This window comes from Chrysochloris asiatica, unplaced genomic scaffold, assembly GCF_000296735.1.
Source record: "Chrysochloris asiatica unplaced genomic scaffold, ChrAsi1.0 scaffold00005, whole genome shotgun sequence".
NCBI classification, from domain to species: domain Eukaryota; kingdom Metazoa; phylum Chordata; class Mammalia; order Afrosoricida; family Chrysochloridae; genus Chrysochloris; species Chrysochloris asiatica.
In genome coordinates, this window is record NW_006408523.1 from 41,649,109 (window position 1) to 41,668,468 (window position 19,360).

Below are 19,360 nucleotides of genomic sequence, written 5' to 3' on the forward strand. Positions count from 1 at the left end.
TTATTTGTCTTTTTCTTGCAGAGGTGTTGTAGTTTCCTATATTTTAGAAATGAGTCCCTTGTCTGATGTGTCGTTGCAAAAGATTTTTTTTTCCCATTCTGTGGGTTCCCTTTTTACTCTTTTGGTCAAGTCTTTTGATGCACATAAGTTTTTAATTTTTATTATGTCTACTTTTGTCTGTGTATTTCCTGTATTAGAGCCCTCACATTTGTCCCTGTTTTTTCATTGATGACTTTCATAATTTTGGGATTCACATTTAGGTCTTTAATCCATACTGAGTTGGTTTTTGTATAGGGTGTGAGGTAAAGGTCTTGTTTCAATATTTTGCATATCACTTTCCAGTTCTGCCAACACCATCTATTAAAGAGACTCTCTTCTCCCCATGTAACATACGTAGGCACTTTGTTGAAAATCAGTTGGCTGTATGTGGATGGGTTAATTTCAGGTTCTTGATTCTGTTCCATTGATCAGTGTATCTTTCTGTGTACCAGTATCAGGCTGTTTTGATCACTGTAGCCTGTGAGAGGCTGCCAACCTTCTTTTTCTTGAGCATTTCTTTGCTTATCCTGGGTCTCCTTCCTTTCCTTATAAAGTTTTTAATTATCTTTTCCATCTCTTTGAAGAATGTCACTGGAATCTGGATTAGGATTGCATTATATGTATATATTGCTTTGTGTAGTATTAGCATTTTCATGATGTTGAATCTTCCTATCCAGGAACATAGTATGTTCTTCTACTTTTTTTAATGTATTGTTGTGAATTATGTGATAGTTTACATGGGAGAACATTAGTTTTACATTCATCCTATCGTATATCGTTTCATTGCCATGGTTGCAATCCCCTCCATGCATCATCAACCAACCAAAGGGTGTACCCTGCAAGCCTGCGCCCCTGGTCATCAGAACACAGCTCCTCTCCTTCTCTGGGTCTAAAGTTCCCACTGCTCCATCTCTCCATGTCATCTTCTCTGCCGTCACTGCTTCTCTGGGTAGGATCCCGTTCTCCGCTGTTCTCCCTTGATGGTCCCAGGGACCTCTGCTCTTAGACTGCAAAGTTAGTCATGCCCCTCCTTGCTACAGAATGTCTACCTTTACATTTCCAACCCTCACAATCAGTCCTGATAACAATTATTCAGTATTCTATCACAAGAGACCTATCCGCATTTCCTTTCCTCAGCCCAGACTAGACAGATTGGATACTACTCAGTGGAGATTCTACCTTCCTCCATGCCCTCTGGATCTAAAGTCCCTCTTGAAAGCTTGTAAGCCAGTCACTTGTTGCCTTTGAAGCCCCCCCCATTCTGGGTAGCCAGTGTCCAAGCTGCCCATCCCTGACTATCTGTGTATGGAGGTGGGGTAAGGATCCTTGCTGTAAAGATTTGTTCCCTCTTCTGAGCTACTGCATCCATAGGTGTAGGTCAGGTTCATCTGATTGTATCAGATTACTCCTTTTTTTGCTTTTCTTTCTTCTTCCAATTGAGCTGTGATCATCCAGTCATTGAAGCCAGGTCAAGTGGGTATTATCTTCAAGTGTGGGTGTTCTTGTGCATATGCCCTCTCTTCTTATTAGCTGGATGCTTCACTCTCCACTCTAGTCCCCAGGTCTTGCCACACTGCTAGCCAACCAGGTCTCCACCCGGGTTCACAGGAATCTATTGAACGAATCTATTGAAGGGCTTAGCTTGCAGCTTCATTGCTGTTTTTACCTCACTTCTCCATATGGGTGACCAGCATGGTCATCAATCAAAACATGTATTTCCATTGAGTCTTAATTCTTGGAAGGGGCTTTGCCCTGAGGGGATCTGTTCTTCCACTCTTGTAAGTCTCTTTTGGTAATTCTCTTTGTATAGGTTTGTCCTCTACTTTTTTGACCTTTGCTGTTATTGCTGGTACAAGATGATGTCTCATTATTGTTTTGATTTGCATCTCTAGTGGCTAGTGGGAGTCCTGGTGTGGTGCTGTGGGCTAATGTGTCAGACTGCAAAGTTGTTTGAACTGGAAAGTCAGTGGTTCAAGCTCACCAGCTGCTTCTTGGAAACCCTATACAGGGTTGCTATGGGTCTGAGTCGACTCAATGGCACTTAACAACAACAATGGCTAGTGATCATGAACATTTCTTCATATGTTTGTTGGTTGCCTGGATCTCCTCCTTGGTGAAGTGTCTATTCATGTCCTTTGCCGATTTTTTAAATTGGGTTGTCTTTTTCTTGTAGAGGTGTTGTAGGTTCCTATATGTTTTGGAAATTAGTCCCTTGTCTGATGTGTCATTGCAAGAGATTTTTTTCCCATTCTGTGGGCTCCCTTTTTACTCTTTTGTTGAAGTCTTTTGATGCACATAGGTTTCTATGCCCCATTGATCTATTTTGTCTATTTTTGTGTAATATTCAAAATGTTTGGTAGTCTGTGTATTCCCTATATTAGAGCCCTCACATTTTCCCCTATTTTTTCATTGATGGCCTTTGTAATTCTGGGATTCACATTTAGGTTTTTAATCCATGCTGAGTTGGTTTTTGTATAGGACATGAGGTAAAGGTCTTATTTTAGTCTTTTGCAGATCACTTTCCAATTCTGCCAGCACCATCTGATGAAGAGACCATCTACTCCCCATACAGTATACTTAGGTACTTTGTCGAAAATCAGTTAGTTGTACAGTTGCAGCCGTTTTGTATTATCTTTAGCAAAATTTTATCAGTATGAGATATACATTCTGTTGGGTCACCTCTCTTTGGAGTGGGCACAAATATGGATCTCTTCCAGTCAGTTTGCCAGGTGGTTGTCTTCTAAATTTCTTGGCATAGGTGAGTGAATGCCTCCAGTGCTGCATCAGTTTATTGAAAGATTTGAATATGTGTTCCATTAATTCCTAGTGCCTTATTCTTTGCCAGTGCCTTCAGTGTACCTTGGAATTCTTCAGTATAATATAATTGGCACTTGATCATATGCTACTTCATGAGATGGTTGAACATCGACCATTTCTCTTTGGTACAATGACTCTGTGTATTTCATCCATCTTATTTTGATGCTTTCTGTGTCAGTCAGTATTTTGCCCATAGAATCTTTAATACCACAAGTCAAGACTTGACGACTCTTTTCTTCAGTTATCTCAGCTGACCTTGGGAATTTTCTGTTCAGCTCTTTTACTTCCTCATTTCTTCCATTTGCTTTAGCAATCTCTATGCTGGAGAGCAAATTTCAGAGTCTCTTCTGACATCAATCCTGATATTAGCCTCTTATCTTTATCTTCTTAATGACCTTTTGCTTTCTTCCTGTATAATATTCTTGACGTCATCCCATAACTCTTCTAGCTTTTGGTCTTTAATGTCTAATGCATCAAATCTGTTCTTGAGACGATCTCTAAATTGAAGTGGGATATGTTCAAGGCCATATTTTGGCTCTGTTTGACTTGTTTTAATTTTTGTGAGCTTCAGCCTGAACTGGCATATGAGCAGTCTAGTCCAAAGTCTGCCCTTGCCTTGTTGCAGCTGATGATTTGGAGCTTTTCCACATTCTACAGATGTAGTCAATTTGATTTCTGCGTATTCCATTTGTTGAGGTCCATGTGTATAATTGCCTTTTATGTTATTTAACCAAGGTATTTACACTGAAGAAGTCATTGGTCTTGAAAATTTCTATCATGTTATTTCCAGTATCATTTCTATCACCAAGGCCATATTTTCTAATTACTGATCCTTCCTCTTCATTTCTGACCTTTATATTCCAATTGCTTGTAATTATCAGTATATCTTGCTTACATATTTGATCAATTTTAGACTGAAGAAGTTGGTAGATTTCTTCAGTTTCATCATCACTGGCTTTAGTGGTTGGTGCATAAATTTGAATAATAGTGGTATTTGAGTGGTCATCATTGTAGGCATACAGATATTATCCTATCACAAACAGCGTTGTATTTCAAGACAGATTTTGGTATGTTCTTTTTTAATGATGAATGTGACACCATTTGTCTTCAATTTTTCATTCCTAGCATAGTAAACCATATGATTGTCAGATTCCAAATGACCAATACTAATCCACTTCAACCTAGGATAGCAATGTTTATGTGTTCCATTTCACTTTTGACAATTTAAAATTACATACATTCATACTTCATACTTTCAATTTTCAGATTATGAATGGATGTTTACAGCTGTTTCTCTTTGTTTTGAGTTGTGCCCCATCAACAAATGAGCATCCCGAAGGCTGTACTCCATTCGCATCATCACCGTCAACTCTACTTTGAGGAGACAGCTCTTCTCCAGCCACATTTTGAGTGCCTTCCAACCTGAGGGGCTCATCTTCCAGCACTATGTCTGACAGTATTCTGGTGCGCTTCATCATATTTCAGTAATCAGTGTCTATATTAGTACTAGGCAAAATAGACTTCAAGTTAAAAACTATCAGCAGAGACAAAGGACATTATAAAATGACAATAAGGATCAGCTCCTCAAGAAGAAATAAGAATTATAAATATATAAGAACCTAATAGCAGAACCCCATAATAGTGAGGCAAACACTGACAGAACTTGAATATAGAAATAGTTTTGCAATAATAGTGTAGTACATAAAGATGATCAGTAGAAGGTCTGTACACACCATACACCAACTAGGGCTAACATACATTTATTTATAGAACCCTACCTAGCTGCAGTGAGTCCTGGTGTGGCTCAGTAGGTTAATGCACAGGACTGCATAGTAAGTTTGAACTACAAGGTTCATCATTCCCACCTAGGAAACCTTATACAGGGTCACTATTGGTTGGAACTGACTTGATGGCGCTTAACAACAACAAAAATCCAGCTGTTGCAGGATATACATTCTTCTTCATTGTACTTGGATAGTTCTGAAGGATATATGTTATGTTAGGTCGCAAAACAAGGCTCATTAATTTAAAATATTGAAATTATACATACTATTTTCTCTGATCATACTGAAATGAAAGTAGATATCATTAATAAAGTGAAAACTGGAATGTAAAAATTAAACAACATACTATTAAACATCCAGTTCATTAAAGAAGGAATCATAAGAAAACGAGAGAGAAAATGAAAGCACAATATACCCAAGTATATGGGAAACAGCTACAAGCCCAAATTATTATCTAACTTTATACCTTGAGAAACTAAAAAGGAACAGCAAATTGTTCTCAAAGCATCCTGAAGGAAGGAAAAAATAGAGATAAAGTAAGTAGAGAATAGAGGCACCGTACAGACAGTGACCACAGAACAGATGTTGAGAAGTATGTGAAGAAATGGGAATATTTGTATATTTCTGATGGGAATGTAAAACAGTGCAGTTGCTGCTGAGTACAGTGTGGTGATTCCTAAAAAGAGTTAAAATACAGAAATACTGTGGTGCTGGTGGTGGTGTGCCACCACTTGGTTCCGACTCATAGCGACCCTGTATAGGGTTTCCGAGGCTATTAAATACAGGAACAGAAAACCTCATTTTTCTCCCTGGGAGCAACTGGTAGATTCGGACATATTGTCGGGAGGGACCAGTTGCTGGAGAAGGGATATCATGTTTGGTAAGGTGGAGGGTTAAAGAAAAAGAGAAAGACTTCCAGGGAGATGGATTGGCAAAAAAGCAGCATCAGTGGGCTCAATTATAGCAGCAAATGTCCGGTTGACTCAGGACCAGGCAGTGTTTCATTCTGTTGCGCGTAGGGTTGCTATGAGTCAATACCTACTCGATGGCACCTAACAACAACAACAACAACTCTACCAGAGCTCTTTAGAAATGCCATGTGACTCATCAGCCCTCCTAGGTGTCTATCTAGCATTGACAATAGTATTTCAGTCATTTATAGCAATGTTCATTGCAGCAGTGTTCACAGTGGCTAAAAGGTGAAATCCCAGCACCCTTCACTAGATGAATGGATAAATAAAGTGTATTACATTCGTATCATGTGGCTGTAAAGAGAAAGGAATTCTGATACATGGCACCACATGTATGAACCTTGAAAATCTTATACAAAGAATAACGTAGACACAAAGGAACAGATATTGTGTGATCCTACTTACATCAAACATCTTGAATATGTAGCAAATCCATTGAGAATAAGAGATTAGTGATTGCCAGGGAGAAAGAGGAGGGCATGAATAAATAGAAGAAGTAGGAAAAAAAAGACCACAAATAACTTTTAAGTCAGAGTCTAGGAATAAATTAAGATAAAAGCTAGTGATGCGCTTAGTTCTATAATTTAATTCTTCCCTTAAATAATACACACATTTTACTCTGATTGAGAGAGGTTTATGCAGATTCCTTTAAACAACTCAAATAATTTGAGGGTGGTGTGTATGTGTGTGTGTAAGAAAGAGAAAAAATGGTAATTTTTTTCTACTTTCAAGAGCTTTAAAAAAGTTATCCAATTTATATCTTTATTTCCTTAATCTAATTGAGTTCTATTCTGTTTTGATAAAGAGCAAGTTGACTTCTGCCAGTTTCTTAGTTTACAAGTCATGGAGCTAAATGAAATGTTATATTTTGACTCTCATAGTTGGCTGATAGATGCATTTATTTTTATAAGCTGATGCGTATTTATATTAACATAGGGTGGGCTGATTTGGAAAGGGTCACACAGATAGTTGAAGGAGCTCTGGTAGTGCAGTGGGTAGAGTTGGGTTAATAACTGCAAGGTCAGAAGTTTGAATTTACCAGCTGCTCCTCGGAAACCCTGTATAGAGTTGCTGTGAATAGGAACTGACTCCACGGCACACTGCCACCACCATAATAGTTGAAGTCTAAATTCTTGTCTAACAGCTGATGTTTTGTTGTTGTTCAGTGCTGTTGAGTCGATTCCGACCCATAGCGACCCAGTATAGGGTTTCCAAGGAGCAGTTGGTGAACTTAAACTGCCTACCTTGCAGTTCAAACGGCTTTGCAGTCTAGCGCATCAATCCACAGCACCACACCAGGACTCAGCTAGATGGAGAATTACAGAATTATCTTAATCTAGCTTGGGAGTCCTGTGTGTGGCACTGTAGGAAAAGCACTGGACTGCTAACTGCAAGATTGGTAGTTCAAATCTAGCAGCCGCCCCTTGAAAATCTTATAAAAGGTTACTGTGAGTTGGAACCCACTTGGTGGCACTAAATTAACAACAGGACTGGTGCTGTAAGATAAGCAGTGGATTGTTTACTGCACGGTCAGCAGTTAAAATCCACCAGCTGCTTTAGGAAATCCTTGACGGAGTTGATATTTGTTGGAACCAACTAGACTTGGAACCAACTAGACGGCAAACAATTATAGTATTTCAGTGTGGATTGTACCTTGATGTAAAGAAAACAGAATCCTCAGTAAATGACATCATGATAAATGAAGAAAAGATTGAAGTTCTCAAATACTTCATTTTGCTTGGATCCACCATCAGCACTCATAGAAGCAACAGTGAATAAATAAATGACTTATTTATTGCAATAGGGAAATCTTTTGAAAAATACTTTTTTAAAGTGTTAGAGAGCAAAGATACCAGTCTGAGGATTAAGATGCCCCCGATCTAGGCCTTGGTATTTTCAGTTGTCTCATGTGCATGTTAAAGTTGGACAATGAACTTCTGTCTCTCCTATTTCGAACATTTTGTTACTCTTCTCAAGTGTATAATATATCCTGCCCTCCAGCATATGGCCTCATTTCCATACAAGAGAAGTAAAATCCCTTAACAGGAAAAATCCTCAATATTCTGCTACCAAATGAATCAGTGTTAGGTCAGATTTTTTTAACTGCAGAGCTTGATACAGGTATTTAAAGTGTACAAATCAGCGAATTTTGAAAGGTAGATACACTCATGAAACCACTATTAGAAATCAAAGTCCAGACATTTCCATCATCCCCGGGAGTTTCCTCATCTTCCTCTGCATTTCATTGCTCTTTGCAACTCTGACTCTAAACAGGGTTAGATGTACTTTCTGCCAGTATAGATTATTTTTATGACTTCACATAAATGTGATTATTTAATATGTACTGTAGTTTATTTCTCTCAGCATGATATTGACTTGTGTCCATATTGTAAATGTCGGTTCTAGATTTTTTGCTATTTGTTGTTGTGTTAAGTGCCATCAAGTTGGTTCTGACTCATAGTAACCCTTTGTAGGGTTTCTGAGGAGTGACTGACCAGTTTGAACTGCTGACCTTGCAGTTCAACCGTCCTTTCAGTCCAATGCTTATCCTACAGAACCACACAGGGCTTAATAATAATATTTGGTATCTTGTTATTTGGTAGACCATAATTTGTTGTTGATCCATTCACCTGCTGATGAACAATTTAATTATTTCCAGTTTATGGCTATTACAAATAAAACTGCTATGGACATTTGTTTACTAGTCTTTGCATATGTATATATACAATTTATATTTGGGGAGTAAATACGTATGGATGAGATAATTAAGTGGTTTTTACTTTTGTGTTTATCCAAAAGGACTCACAAGACTCATGGCTCCCCCCACCCCCCTTATTTTTTTCAACTTTTTATTATGAATTGAGTGAAGGTTTGGAAACAAGATCATCAGTTTTATATTCAACAAACTACACACTTTGTTTCATCACAATGATTACACTCCCTTCCCTGCAACAACAGTTATTCTGCTTCTTCCCTGGGGCTCCCCATTTACATCTTATCTTTCACAACTGAACTAAGCAAAAACGTTTGATGTTCACATATAAAATAAAATACATATTCATTTAAACGTCCAAAGGACACATTCTGCAAGTCAGCTTCCTGCCTGTAGACACATAGCCTCACTCATTCTATGGTCTTGGAGCCTGCAACTGCTCTGTCTCTCCATGCCACTGCCTCTGCCACCAGCTCTGTGGTTGCCACTTTCCTAGGTAGGAGCTCACGCTCCACTCATAATCTTCCTTCATAATGGTCCTAGGATTTTCTGTTCTTGAAATGAAAGATTTACTATTTCCTCCTTTAGTTACACATCTTCTACAATTACAGTTGTGACAATCACAGTTAATCTTGCTAACAATTACTCATAATTGAATCATAAAACCCTATCATTATCACCCCTTACCCCCTTTCACCAGATCCATCTGGAAAAGAGGAAAACAATTCAGTGGGGATTCTACCTTACCCCCCACTTATTCTGAAACTAAGCAGGCTCATGAAAGCTTGTAAGCCAGCCACTCCATGCCTTTATAGCCAACCCCTTCCCCTTTTTAATAGCCAATGTCTAAATCACCCACTGGACCACAAGGTTGATATGAACCACAAGGTGGCATCTCAAACCCACCAGCCACTCTTCAGAAATCCTATTCAGGGCTGCTGTAAGTTGGAACTGACTCAACAGCACTTAACAGCAACAACAACAGTCAACCCAGTACACTGAGGAAAGAAGCTTATTCCTTGATATGAAGAATCCTTACATTCTCGTTGGAATTTTGAGCAGTTGCATCCATAAGCATAAAAAATAGCTCATCAAATTGTAGTAATTTATAGTTGCTCACAGTGTCAAACATTTTTATCTTCATCTGGTCAAGTTCTGGTCTGCTAACCATCCAATCTAGATCATATGGGTACTACTGCAAGTTTGGGAGTTCATGTACACTTCCTTTCACATTAGATTAGCTGGCCACTTCACTCTCAGCTCTAGACTCCAGTGGCTAGGTCAGTGCCTATGGTCTTAGGAATTCACACATATCCCTAAACTTTAGGCCAATCAGCCCTTCTTCTTCTCTCTGTTTTCTCAAGGTCAATGGCTGTCAATGGAACATGGCCAAACTCAGCCCATGCCTTCATTGCTACAATTCTCCCACTTCCACTAACAAGTAGACTCAGGTAGTGACCAGTGAGCATACTAGATTGACCACTGGTTCACTTTAACTTTTAGTCCTAGAAAGAGGTTTTCTCTGTTAGACTGACTTACTTGCTTTGATGCCGCCAAAGCAAATAGCTTGCTTGAAGTTCGAACAGTCCACTTTTTTCTGCAGGTCTTTTTTTTTTTTTTTAAATAAGAATCTTCTGTCTCCCAGCAGTTCTTGGTTGGTCTGCATGTTTTTTCAAGTGGGAATGTCCTAACTCAGAAGGTTCTGGATGGGGTTTAGGATTCTACATATGGCACCAACTCTACAAAGGCTTAACAAGAAATCTGTTTCCCTTGGTAAATTCTAGCTCCCCTTTTAGCAAATCCAATTAGTTATAGGCTGAAAATGGGCTTACAAACACAATTTCCAGTATTCATTCTATCATACAGAAATGTCTATTTTACAGTAGTCGGCAGGGGACACCAATATCCACAATAGACTCATTATTGACTTGTAAGAATTCTTTATATATTATAGGTATAAGATCTTTGTCGGATATCTGTATTTCAAATAGTTTCTGTTTTGTGACTTTTCTTTTTTTCTTATGGTACTTTTCAAGAGCTAATTACAAATTAATTGAATTGTTTTCTTACATGATTTCATGCATTGTATGTCCTGTTTAACAAATCTTTGTGTACCCCTAGGTCACAGATTTTTTTTTTTCTTTAAAGATTTTTTAGTTTTAGCTTTCATGTTTAGGTCTGATCCATTTCAAATTACTTTTTGTGTATTGTTGTTGTTAAGTGTCATCGAGTTGGTTCTGACCCATTGCAACCCTATATAAGATCTCCACAAAGCGGCTGGTGGGTTTGAACTGCTGACTTTGCAGTTCAAACTGACTTTATGGTCCAGTGCATCATCCTACAGCGCCACACCAGGGCTTATAATTTGGGGCTATTTTACTTATTTTTCATACATAGTGTTACATAGATAGGGTTGATGTTGATATTTTACAACATGTATTACAATAGATTCTGCATTATTTTTTTCAAAATAGTTTATGTCCCCCAGGTTAGTTACTACCATGTTACTCAGAAAAAAAATATTGAGTGTGGTGGGCTTTGTAGGATAAACACTGAACTGTGAACCACAAAGTAAACAGTTCAAGCCCATCAGCCACTCTACAGGAGAAGAATGAGGTTTTCTGCTCCCACAAAGATTTACAGCCTTGGAAACCCTATTAAGGGTCACTATGAGTCAGTATAAATAGGGCTGTGAGCCTCAAGGTCAGCAGTTCGAAACTACCAGCCATTCCATGGGAGGAAATTAGGCTTTCTGCTCCTGCAAAGAGTTACAGCCTTAGAAACCCTATTAAGGGTCACTATGAGTCAGTACAAATAGGGCTGCAAGCTGCAAGGTCAGCAGTTCGAAACTACTAGCCATTCCATGGGAGAAAGATGAGGCTTTCTGCTCCCGTAAAGATTTACAGTCTCGGAAACCCAGTACAGGGTCGTTATGAGTCGGAACCAACTCCACAGCAAACAACAACAACAACATGAGTCAGTACAGATTATTTGATGGCACTTACGGACAACATAGTAAAAAAGGAAACGAACCTTAGTGGTGGAGTGGTTAAGTGTTCAGATGCAAATCAAAATGTTGGCAGTTTAGACCCATTAGCTTAGCTATTCAAGGAGAAAAGGTGTTTGCTCCTTCAACATTGCAGCCTATGAAACCCTATGAGGTGTTGTACGCTGTAGTTGGTCAGTAGAAGTAGGTTAAATCTTTATTATGTCATGTATGTAACTTCTATTAAGTCAGCCTATTTAATTTTTAATATTTTGTTATTTAACATGGGGCCTGATGATGGAAAAGAGTATGAAATTGAAATATTGTATCTTGTGTTTCAGGCTGAAAACTTGGAGAATACCGTAATCATACCAGATATCAAACTACATAGCAATCCTTCTGCTTTCAATATTTACTGCAATGTACGACATTGCGTTCTGGAATGGCAGAAAAAGGAAACATCTCTGGCAGCTGCATCTAAGAACTCTGTGCAGAGTGGAGAGTCTGATAGTGATGAAGAGGAGGAATCCAAAGAGCCCCTTATCAAGCTTCCAAAGGTAGGTCTCTGACTTCTTAGATGGGAATTTAAGTGTGGATGTGTGTGTGCAGCTAAAATACTTTGCTTTCCATCAAAATAATAGGGCCATGGGTAAAAATAGGCCTGAGGTAGATCAGGACAGATTTTTGCCATTTTATAATTGGAGTATTTACAAAGCAAATAATGGTATCTCAGTGGGGAGTACTTAGAAGGGCCCTGCAGGGTGATGAGTGGGTTGAGTCGGTTACAGGGGACATTAATAATGTACAAGAGCAGTAGAGTGGCTACTGTGGCGTGCAGGTGAGACGCCATTGCAAATGGAAGTGGAACTGTCAGTCTGTGGGCTGCCATTGAGGTGGATATGGAAGGAAGTACAAATTGTCACAAGCCAAGAGCCGTACAAAGTTGGGGGTGCTCACCTGAGGTGGGGAGCCCTGGTAACATAAATACAATGTTTTTTCTTGACATAGAAGTAGAAGGGCTCTTCACTGTGCCGCAGCTGAACAGAAAGCTAGTCCCTTTGCTGCCTGAGGTTATAATTGTACTCTTGCTATTTTGGCTCTCTTTGCTAGGAAAAAATGACATATAAACCCACAGAACTTATATATTATTCTTAACTCACTGTCTTATTTACTGGAAGCATGTAAACTAATTGGTATTGTAGAAATATACATTGTAGCAGAACAAACTTTTTTTTTTTTAATATTTTATTGTGAATTATGTGATAGTTTACATGGGAGAACATTGGCTTTACATTCATCCTATAGTATATCATTACATTGCCATGGTTACAATCCCCTCCATGCATCATCAACCAACCACAGTGTTGGTTGCCTGCAAGCCTGCCCCCTGGCCGTCAGCACACAGCCCCTCTCCCCCTCTGAGTCTAAAGATCCCAGCCACTCCGTCTCTCCACGTCATCATCTCTGCCTCCATCTGTTGCATCACTGCTTATCTGGGTAGGGCTCCACACTCCGCTCTTCTCCCTTGATGCTCCCAGGGACCTCCGTTTCTGGACTACAAAGTCAATCACTCCTTTCCTTTTGCTACAAAACATCTACCTTTACATTTCCAACCCTCACAGTCAATCCTGATAACAATTATTCACCATTGTACCACAAGGGACCTACCTATCCCCATCTCCTTTCATTACCCCCACCCAGACAAATTGGATACTACTCTGTGGAGATTCTACCTTCCTCCATGTCCTCTGGATCTTGGCTCCCTCTTGAAAGCTTGTAAGCCAGTCACTTCTTGTCTGTGTAGACGCCCCCATTTTGAGTAGCCAATGTCCAAGTTGCCCATCCCTGTCTAGAACAAACTATTCTTAATGTGCTCTATATTCTGTTACATATTGTATATTTTAAGATAATAAAGTTATTTTATATGTAATTTAATGTTTTTTTGTTTGCAGTAGTTGTAACAGAAGAATAGGTGAAAATACAGGCAATTTTGAAACTTTAATTATCATAACTGATTAATGCATATTGTTTTTTTCTAAATATATTTAAAATTATTTCTTTATCATAAATGATTCCTATAGCTTCCCTTTTTAATAAACTGATAAAACCATTCTTTGAAAACTATATGTATATATATACATACTCATAAACAAAATGCGTGACTATGTTTCACTTTTTGTAAATAGTAGCATAGACAGGATCGAGGTTACTTGTTTGATTTCTTGGTTTGAATTCTCTTCCACTTTTCTGGTAGCTATTTTTAAGTGTGAAACCCTGTGACACTGTGGGGTTGTGGGCTGTTAACCACAGGGCTGGCTGTTCATACCCAACAGCCACTTCTTGGGACAAAGATGAGGCTGTCTGCTCCAATACAGATTTATAGTCTCATAAATGAACTACAGGGTCAACAGTTCCAACCCACCAGCTGCTCCTTGGGAACCCTATGTAGCATTGCTATGAGTTAGAAGTGACTCAATGACACTAGTAACAACAAACCCTAATAGGGTTGTTCTGGGTCGAATTGACTCAATGGCAGTGAGTTAAGTGTGGATTACTCCTAAGTGCACAACTATCCTTAATCATACTGTCAGGTAGGTCCTTAGCTTATTCTCAGCAAATGGCTTGCCTTTTATTTCATAGAGTTTTGTGAGCTTTCTCCACTTTCTTAGCAACCATCTTCAAGTACCCTTATTTCTTTCAGTTTTAGAATTGGGATCCTTCTCTCCTTCCCTTCTTGCTCATATTCTACAAGTTTCTATTCAAGTTAAAACAAACAAGCGTATCTTTTTCTTTTATGTCCCTCCTGGTAGAGATCATGGTCTCTGATTGTGATTTCTTATGTTTATTAGAGTGCTTAAGAAAAAAGTTACATAGGTTACAATGTGAGGCTACAGGACTTAATATATTCTTGATAAGCATATCATTCTAAGCATGGGGGAGTCATACTGTACTGTAGTATCATCCTGTTGAAATTTAGTATTGGGATGGAAAATAAAAAAACAAATAAATCTTTTGTACAGACATGTAGATTTTAAACAATAAACCATGGTTCAAATGAAAAGATACTACACAATCAAGAAAACAGATTCTTGGTTTGTTACAAAATATTAGCATAAGTAAATATTGAAGAAATAAGTTATCAGATGTCATTCTTTAGACAATATTACTCAGCATCATCAGCACAGAACAAACATAGAGTAAAAAGTATCACTAAAGGGCATATTTCAAAGAAAATCAAATAATACAAATAAATAATAATGAGGCACCCTTTTTTTTTTTTGTATTATTTTTTAAATCCATGTACCTGACCCACTGGAAGACAGTACAGCAGTTAAGAACTTGGGTTATGTGGAATCAAACTGCTTGTGTTCATGGTGTTATGTGCCATTGATTCAATTCTGACTCATAGTAACCCCATGTGACTGAGTAGAACTGACTTGTAGGGTTTTCTTGTGGAAAAAACCCTTATGGAAGCTCTGGGTGGGTTTGTACCACAAACTTTTTGGTTAGTTATCTGCTGCACCACCAAGGTTCCTTGTTGTTGTGTTGTGTGCCGTCGAGTCGGTTCCAACTCATAGCAACCCTGTGTTGGGTTTCTGAGGCTGTAAATCTTTGTGGGGGCAGAAAGCCTCATCTTTTCCCTTCAAGTTTCTGATCTTGAACCTCCTCCTACTCTGTTATTAGCAGTCCAGTGCTTATCCTTCAGAGAACAACTGCACTCCCTCAAGGCTCCTTATGGGTTCAAATACTTCCAAAGAGAAAAAGAAATGCGCACAAAAAAACTTAGTATGATTCTGGGAAAATTATTTGATTTCTCTGTGCTGCAGTTACACCCATAAAATGGGGATACTCATTTTATATCTCATAAGGAGCTCAGGTAATGAAGTGGTTATGAGTCAGGCTGCCAACCTCAAAGTCAACAGTTTGAAACTACCAGTCATTCGCGGGAGAAAGCTATGGCTTTCTGCTTCCGTAAAGATTTACAGTCTCGGAAACCCATGCGGGTTGAGTCAGAACCTACTCCATGGCACACCACTATTGCCACCACCATCTCTCCATCACCACCACCACCATCACCACCATCACAAGCACGTACCTCATAAAGTTTAATGTAGATTGATTGAGTCAATGGATGTCAAATGCTTGGAAGAACAGTTCCTGGGATATTGTAACTGCTCAGTAAATAATGGCTGTAATTACAAATGTCAGGGTAAGTACAAATAAGAAAATGTGTAACTGTTAGGAATTTAAGTTACTTTTCAAGGAACATTTAAATTTATTAAATACTTTATGTTGAAGTAAAGAAAACTTTTGGAGAATCAGTGAGATCATGTGATGAAAGACATATATGAAGAGAGAGAGAGAAGCAATGAGATCCCTTTATAAAGAGGGAGTCTGAGTTGGGGCATGGGTTGGGACATTGGCTCTGGAGAGGAAATCTTCCAGGTGAGGTTTTTGGCAGCTGTTTATAAGACATGAAGGACTGGTACAAAGAAGAGAGGGGGCTTTTGAGGTGTTGGGAATTTGAGGTCAGCTGAGAAATGCTGGCATTTTCTTTCCACTCTTTTTGTCTGTACCCCAATTGTTGCTGTCATTTTTCTTGGTTTTCTTCTTTTTCTTTGCTGTCTCTCCCTTTCTCTAAGCGTGACTGCCCCTCTTCTTCCTTCACTGAGGTTTCTATTTTTTTTTCCCCTCATGAGTAAGCCATTTGATTTTGTAGAAATAGCATTTCAATTCTGCTTTTCCCTTACTCTTGATGTTTAGAAGTTAGATCAAATTTGAGTTTTATGTAGACCTTGATGGTCAGTTTGTGTTTTATGGGTTAGTAATTGTTGATAATTTGTAAAGCAGCTTTCTTACTCCTGCCTTAGTGTTTCTGTATTGGTTTTTACTGCCCTTCCCACTGGATTTTTTACACAGTTGGAACTGTCTTTTCATAATCTGATTTCCAGGTCCTGGAAATATAAACTTTCTAAGTTTTATTTCTGCATAATATAAAAAATTAGCTTTATTTTTGTTGTTACTGAGAATATACACGGCAAAACAAACACCAATTCAGCAGATTCTACATGTACAATTCAAGGAGATTAGTTACATTCTTCAATCTGTATTGCCGTTCTCACCCTCCATTTCTGAGCTGTACTCCCCATTAAAAAATTTGAATATCTCCTAAAGTTATTATCTAATCTTTCAGCTGTTCTTATAAATGAAATCTTAAAAGAGCACAGTGCTCAACATTGTTCTTGTTAAGTGCTGTTGAGTCATTTTCCACTCATAGTGACCCTGTCTGTAGCTTCCTAGGCGCTGCTGCTGGTGGGTTTTAGCCACTACTGTGGTTAGTAGTCCAGTCCCTATCCTACAGTGCCATACCAGGACTTCAAGATCAAAATAGACATTCTTTATTAGTTATACTAAACCATTGTTTGACTTTTAAGAAGACTTCGGGTGCTATTTTTGTTTTAAGGTTTAAAGATTATCTAAGGCAATAATTTCAGGGATTCATACGGCCTCCATGTTGTTGTTTTTAGGTGCTTTGGAGTCAGTTCCAACTCATAGTGACCCTGTGCACAACAAAAAGAAATACTTCCCAGTCTTAGGTCATCGTTAGAATTGTTGTGTTTAAGACCATTGTTGCTGCCATTGTGTCACTGGGGGAATCTTCTTCTTTTTCCACTTTACTAAACATGATATTCTTCCCCAGGGACTGGTTCCTCCTGATAATATGTCCAAAGTCTGAGAGAGGAAGTCTTGCCATCCTCCCTTCCAAGGAGGATTTTGGCTACACTTCCAATACAGATTTGTTTGTTCTTCTGAGAGTCCACAGTACTTTCACGATTCTTTCCCACACTATAATTCAAGTGAATTGATTCTTCCTTACTCTTCCATATTCATTGTCCAACTTTCACATGCATGAGAGGCAATTGAAAATACCATGGCTTGGGTCAGGTGCACCTTAGTTCTCAAACTGCTGTCTTTAAAGGTGCTTCAACACTTTAAAGAGGTCTTGTGCAGCAGATTTGCCAAACACAATACATTGTTTGATTTCTTGGTTGTTGCTTCCTTGAGTGTTGATTGTGAATCTTAGCAAAATGAAGTCTTTGACAGCTTCAATCTTTTTTCCATTTATATGGATGTTGTTGGTTGGTGAGGATTTTTGTTTGCTTTGTATTGAGATGCAATCCATATTTAAGGCTGTGCTCTTCGATGTTCATTAGTAAGTATTTTAAGTCGTCTTCACTTTCAGCAAGCAAGATTGTGTTATCTGCAGATGGCAGGTTGTTAATGAGTCTTCCTCAAATAGTGATGCCACGTTCTGATTATTATCACCCAGTTTCTTAGATTATTTGCTCAGCATATAGACTGAATAAGCATGATGACAATATACAACTCAAATGCACATCTTTTGTGATTCTAAACCAAATGGTATTACCTTGTTCTGGTCTAACAGTGGTCTATGTACAGATTCCTAATGGGCATAATGAAGTGTTCTGGGTATCCATTCTTCCCCATGTTATCCCTACTTTCTTATGATCCACACAGTTAAATGCCTTTGCATTGTCAAAAAAGTACAGGTAAACTTATTTCTGGTATTCTCTGCTTTTAGCCAGGATCTTTATGATATCAGCAGTGCTATCCCTCGTTCCAGGTCCTCTTCTGAATTCATCTTGAATTTTTGGCAGTTCCCTGTTGATGTGCTACTGCAATAATTTTTAATCACCAGCTAAATATTATTTGCATACATATTGATGGTATTGTTAGGTAATTTTTGCCTTCTGGTGAGTCACCTTTGTTTAGAATGGACACAAATATGGATCTCTTCTAATTAATTGGCCAGGTAGCTGTCTTCCATGTTTCTTGACATAGAAGTGCTGCATCAGTTTATTGAAACACTTCAGTTTGTAGTCCATCAATTTCTGGAGCCTTGTTTTGTTTTGTTTCGCCAATGCCTTCAGTGCTACTTGGACTTCTTCTTTCAGTATCATTGGTTCTTCATTATATGGTACCTCTTAAAATGATTGAACATCGACCAATTATTTTTGGTCCAACGACTGTATGTATTCTTTCCATCTTCTTTTGATATTTCCAGTGTCATTCAATAGTTTGCCCATGAAATCCTTCAGTATTTCAAGTTGAGGCATGAATTTTTTCTTCATTTCATTCAGCTTGAGAAATGCTGAGCAGGTTCTGCGCTTTTGGATTTTTAACTCCAGGTCTTTGCACATTTCTTTATAATGCTTCACTTTGTTTTCTTCAGCTGCCCTTTGACATTTTTGATTCAGCTATTTAATTTCCTACTTTCTTCCATTTGCTTTAGATTCTGTATACTCAAGAGTGAGTTTCAGAGTCTCGTCTGACATCTATTTTGGGTTTTTCTTTCTTTTAATAAAAGACATTTGCAATGAATAAATCATCGGTCTTGCAGAGTTTTGTCATGTAATCTCCAGCCATGTTTTCCACGTATTGATTCTTGCTCTTTGTTTCCAACTTTTACATTCCAATCACCTGTAATTATCAATGTGTCTTGATTGTATGTTTGATCAATTTCAAACTAAAGAAGTTGGTAGAAATCTACAATTTTATCATCATTGCCTTTAGTAGTTGGTGCATAAATTTGAACCACAGTGGTATTAACTGATCTTCTATGTGGGTTATGGATATTAACCTATGGATATGAGAACCCTATCACAGACAGCATTGTACTTCAGACAAAATACCCGTTACTCAGCCAGATCTATTAAACAGGCTTATTTCAGAACATCTTTGTTTCTTATCTTAATAATTGATAGCTAAGTATGATTCTTGGTGTGGCACGGTGGGTTAATGCACTGGATTGCAAAGTCAGTTTGGTTGGTAGCTCAAGTTCACCGGTTGCTCCTTGAGAACCCTATACAGGGTCGCTCTGAGTCAGAACTGATTCGATGGTACTTAACAACAACAATACACATATTGTTGTTGTTAATTGCCATTGAGTCGATACTGATTCATAGCGACCCTATATGTACAACAGAACGAAACACTACCCGGTTCTGGGCCAACCTCACAATTGTTG

The 19,360-nt window shown here is 38.4% G+C and overlaps 1 protein-coding gene across 1 annotated transcript in view; it reads left to right on the forward strand.

Annotated features, from left to right (window-relative positions):
* Positions 1–19,360, forward strand: part of MYCBP2 (MYC binding protein 2, E3 ubiquitin protein ligase) — a 365,677-nt gene that overhangs the window by 49,923 nt on the left and 296,394 nt on the right. The window contains exon 3 of the mRNA XM_006832026.1: positions 11,652–11,867. Within this exon, the coding sequence (XP_006832089.1) occupies positions 11,652–11,867 (216 nt within the window). The remainder of the gene's footprint in view (positions 1–11,651; positions 11,868–19,360) is intronic.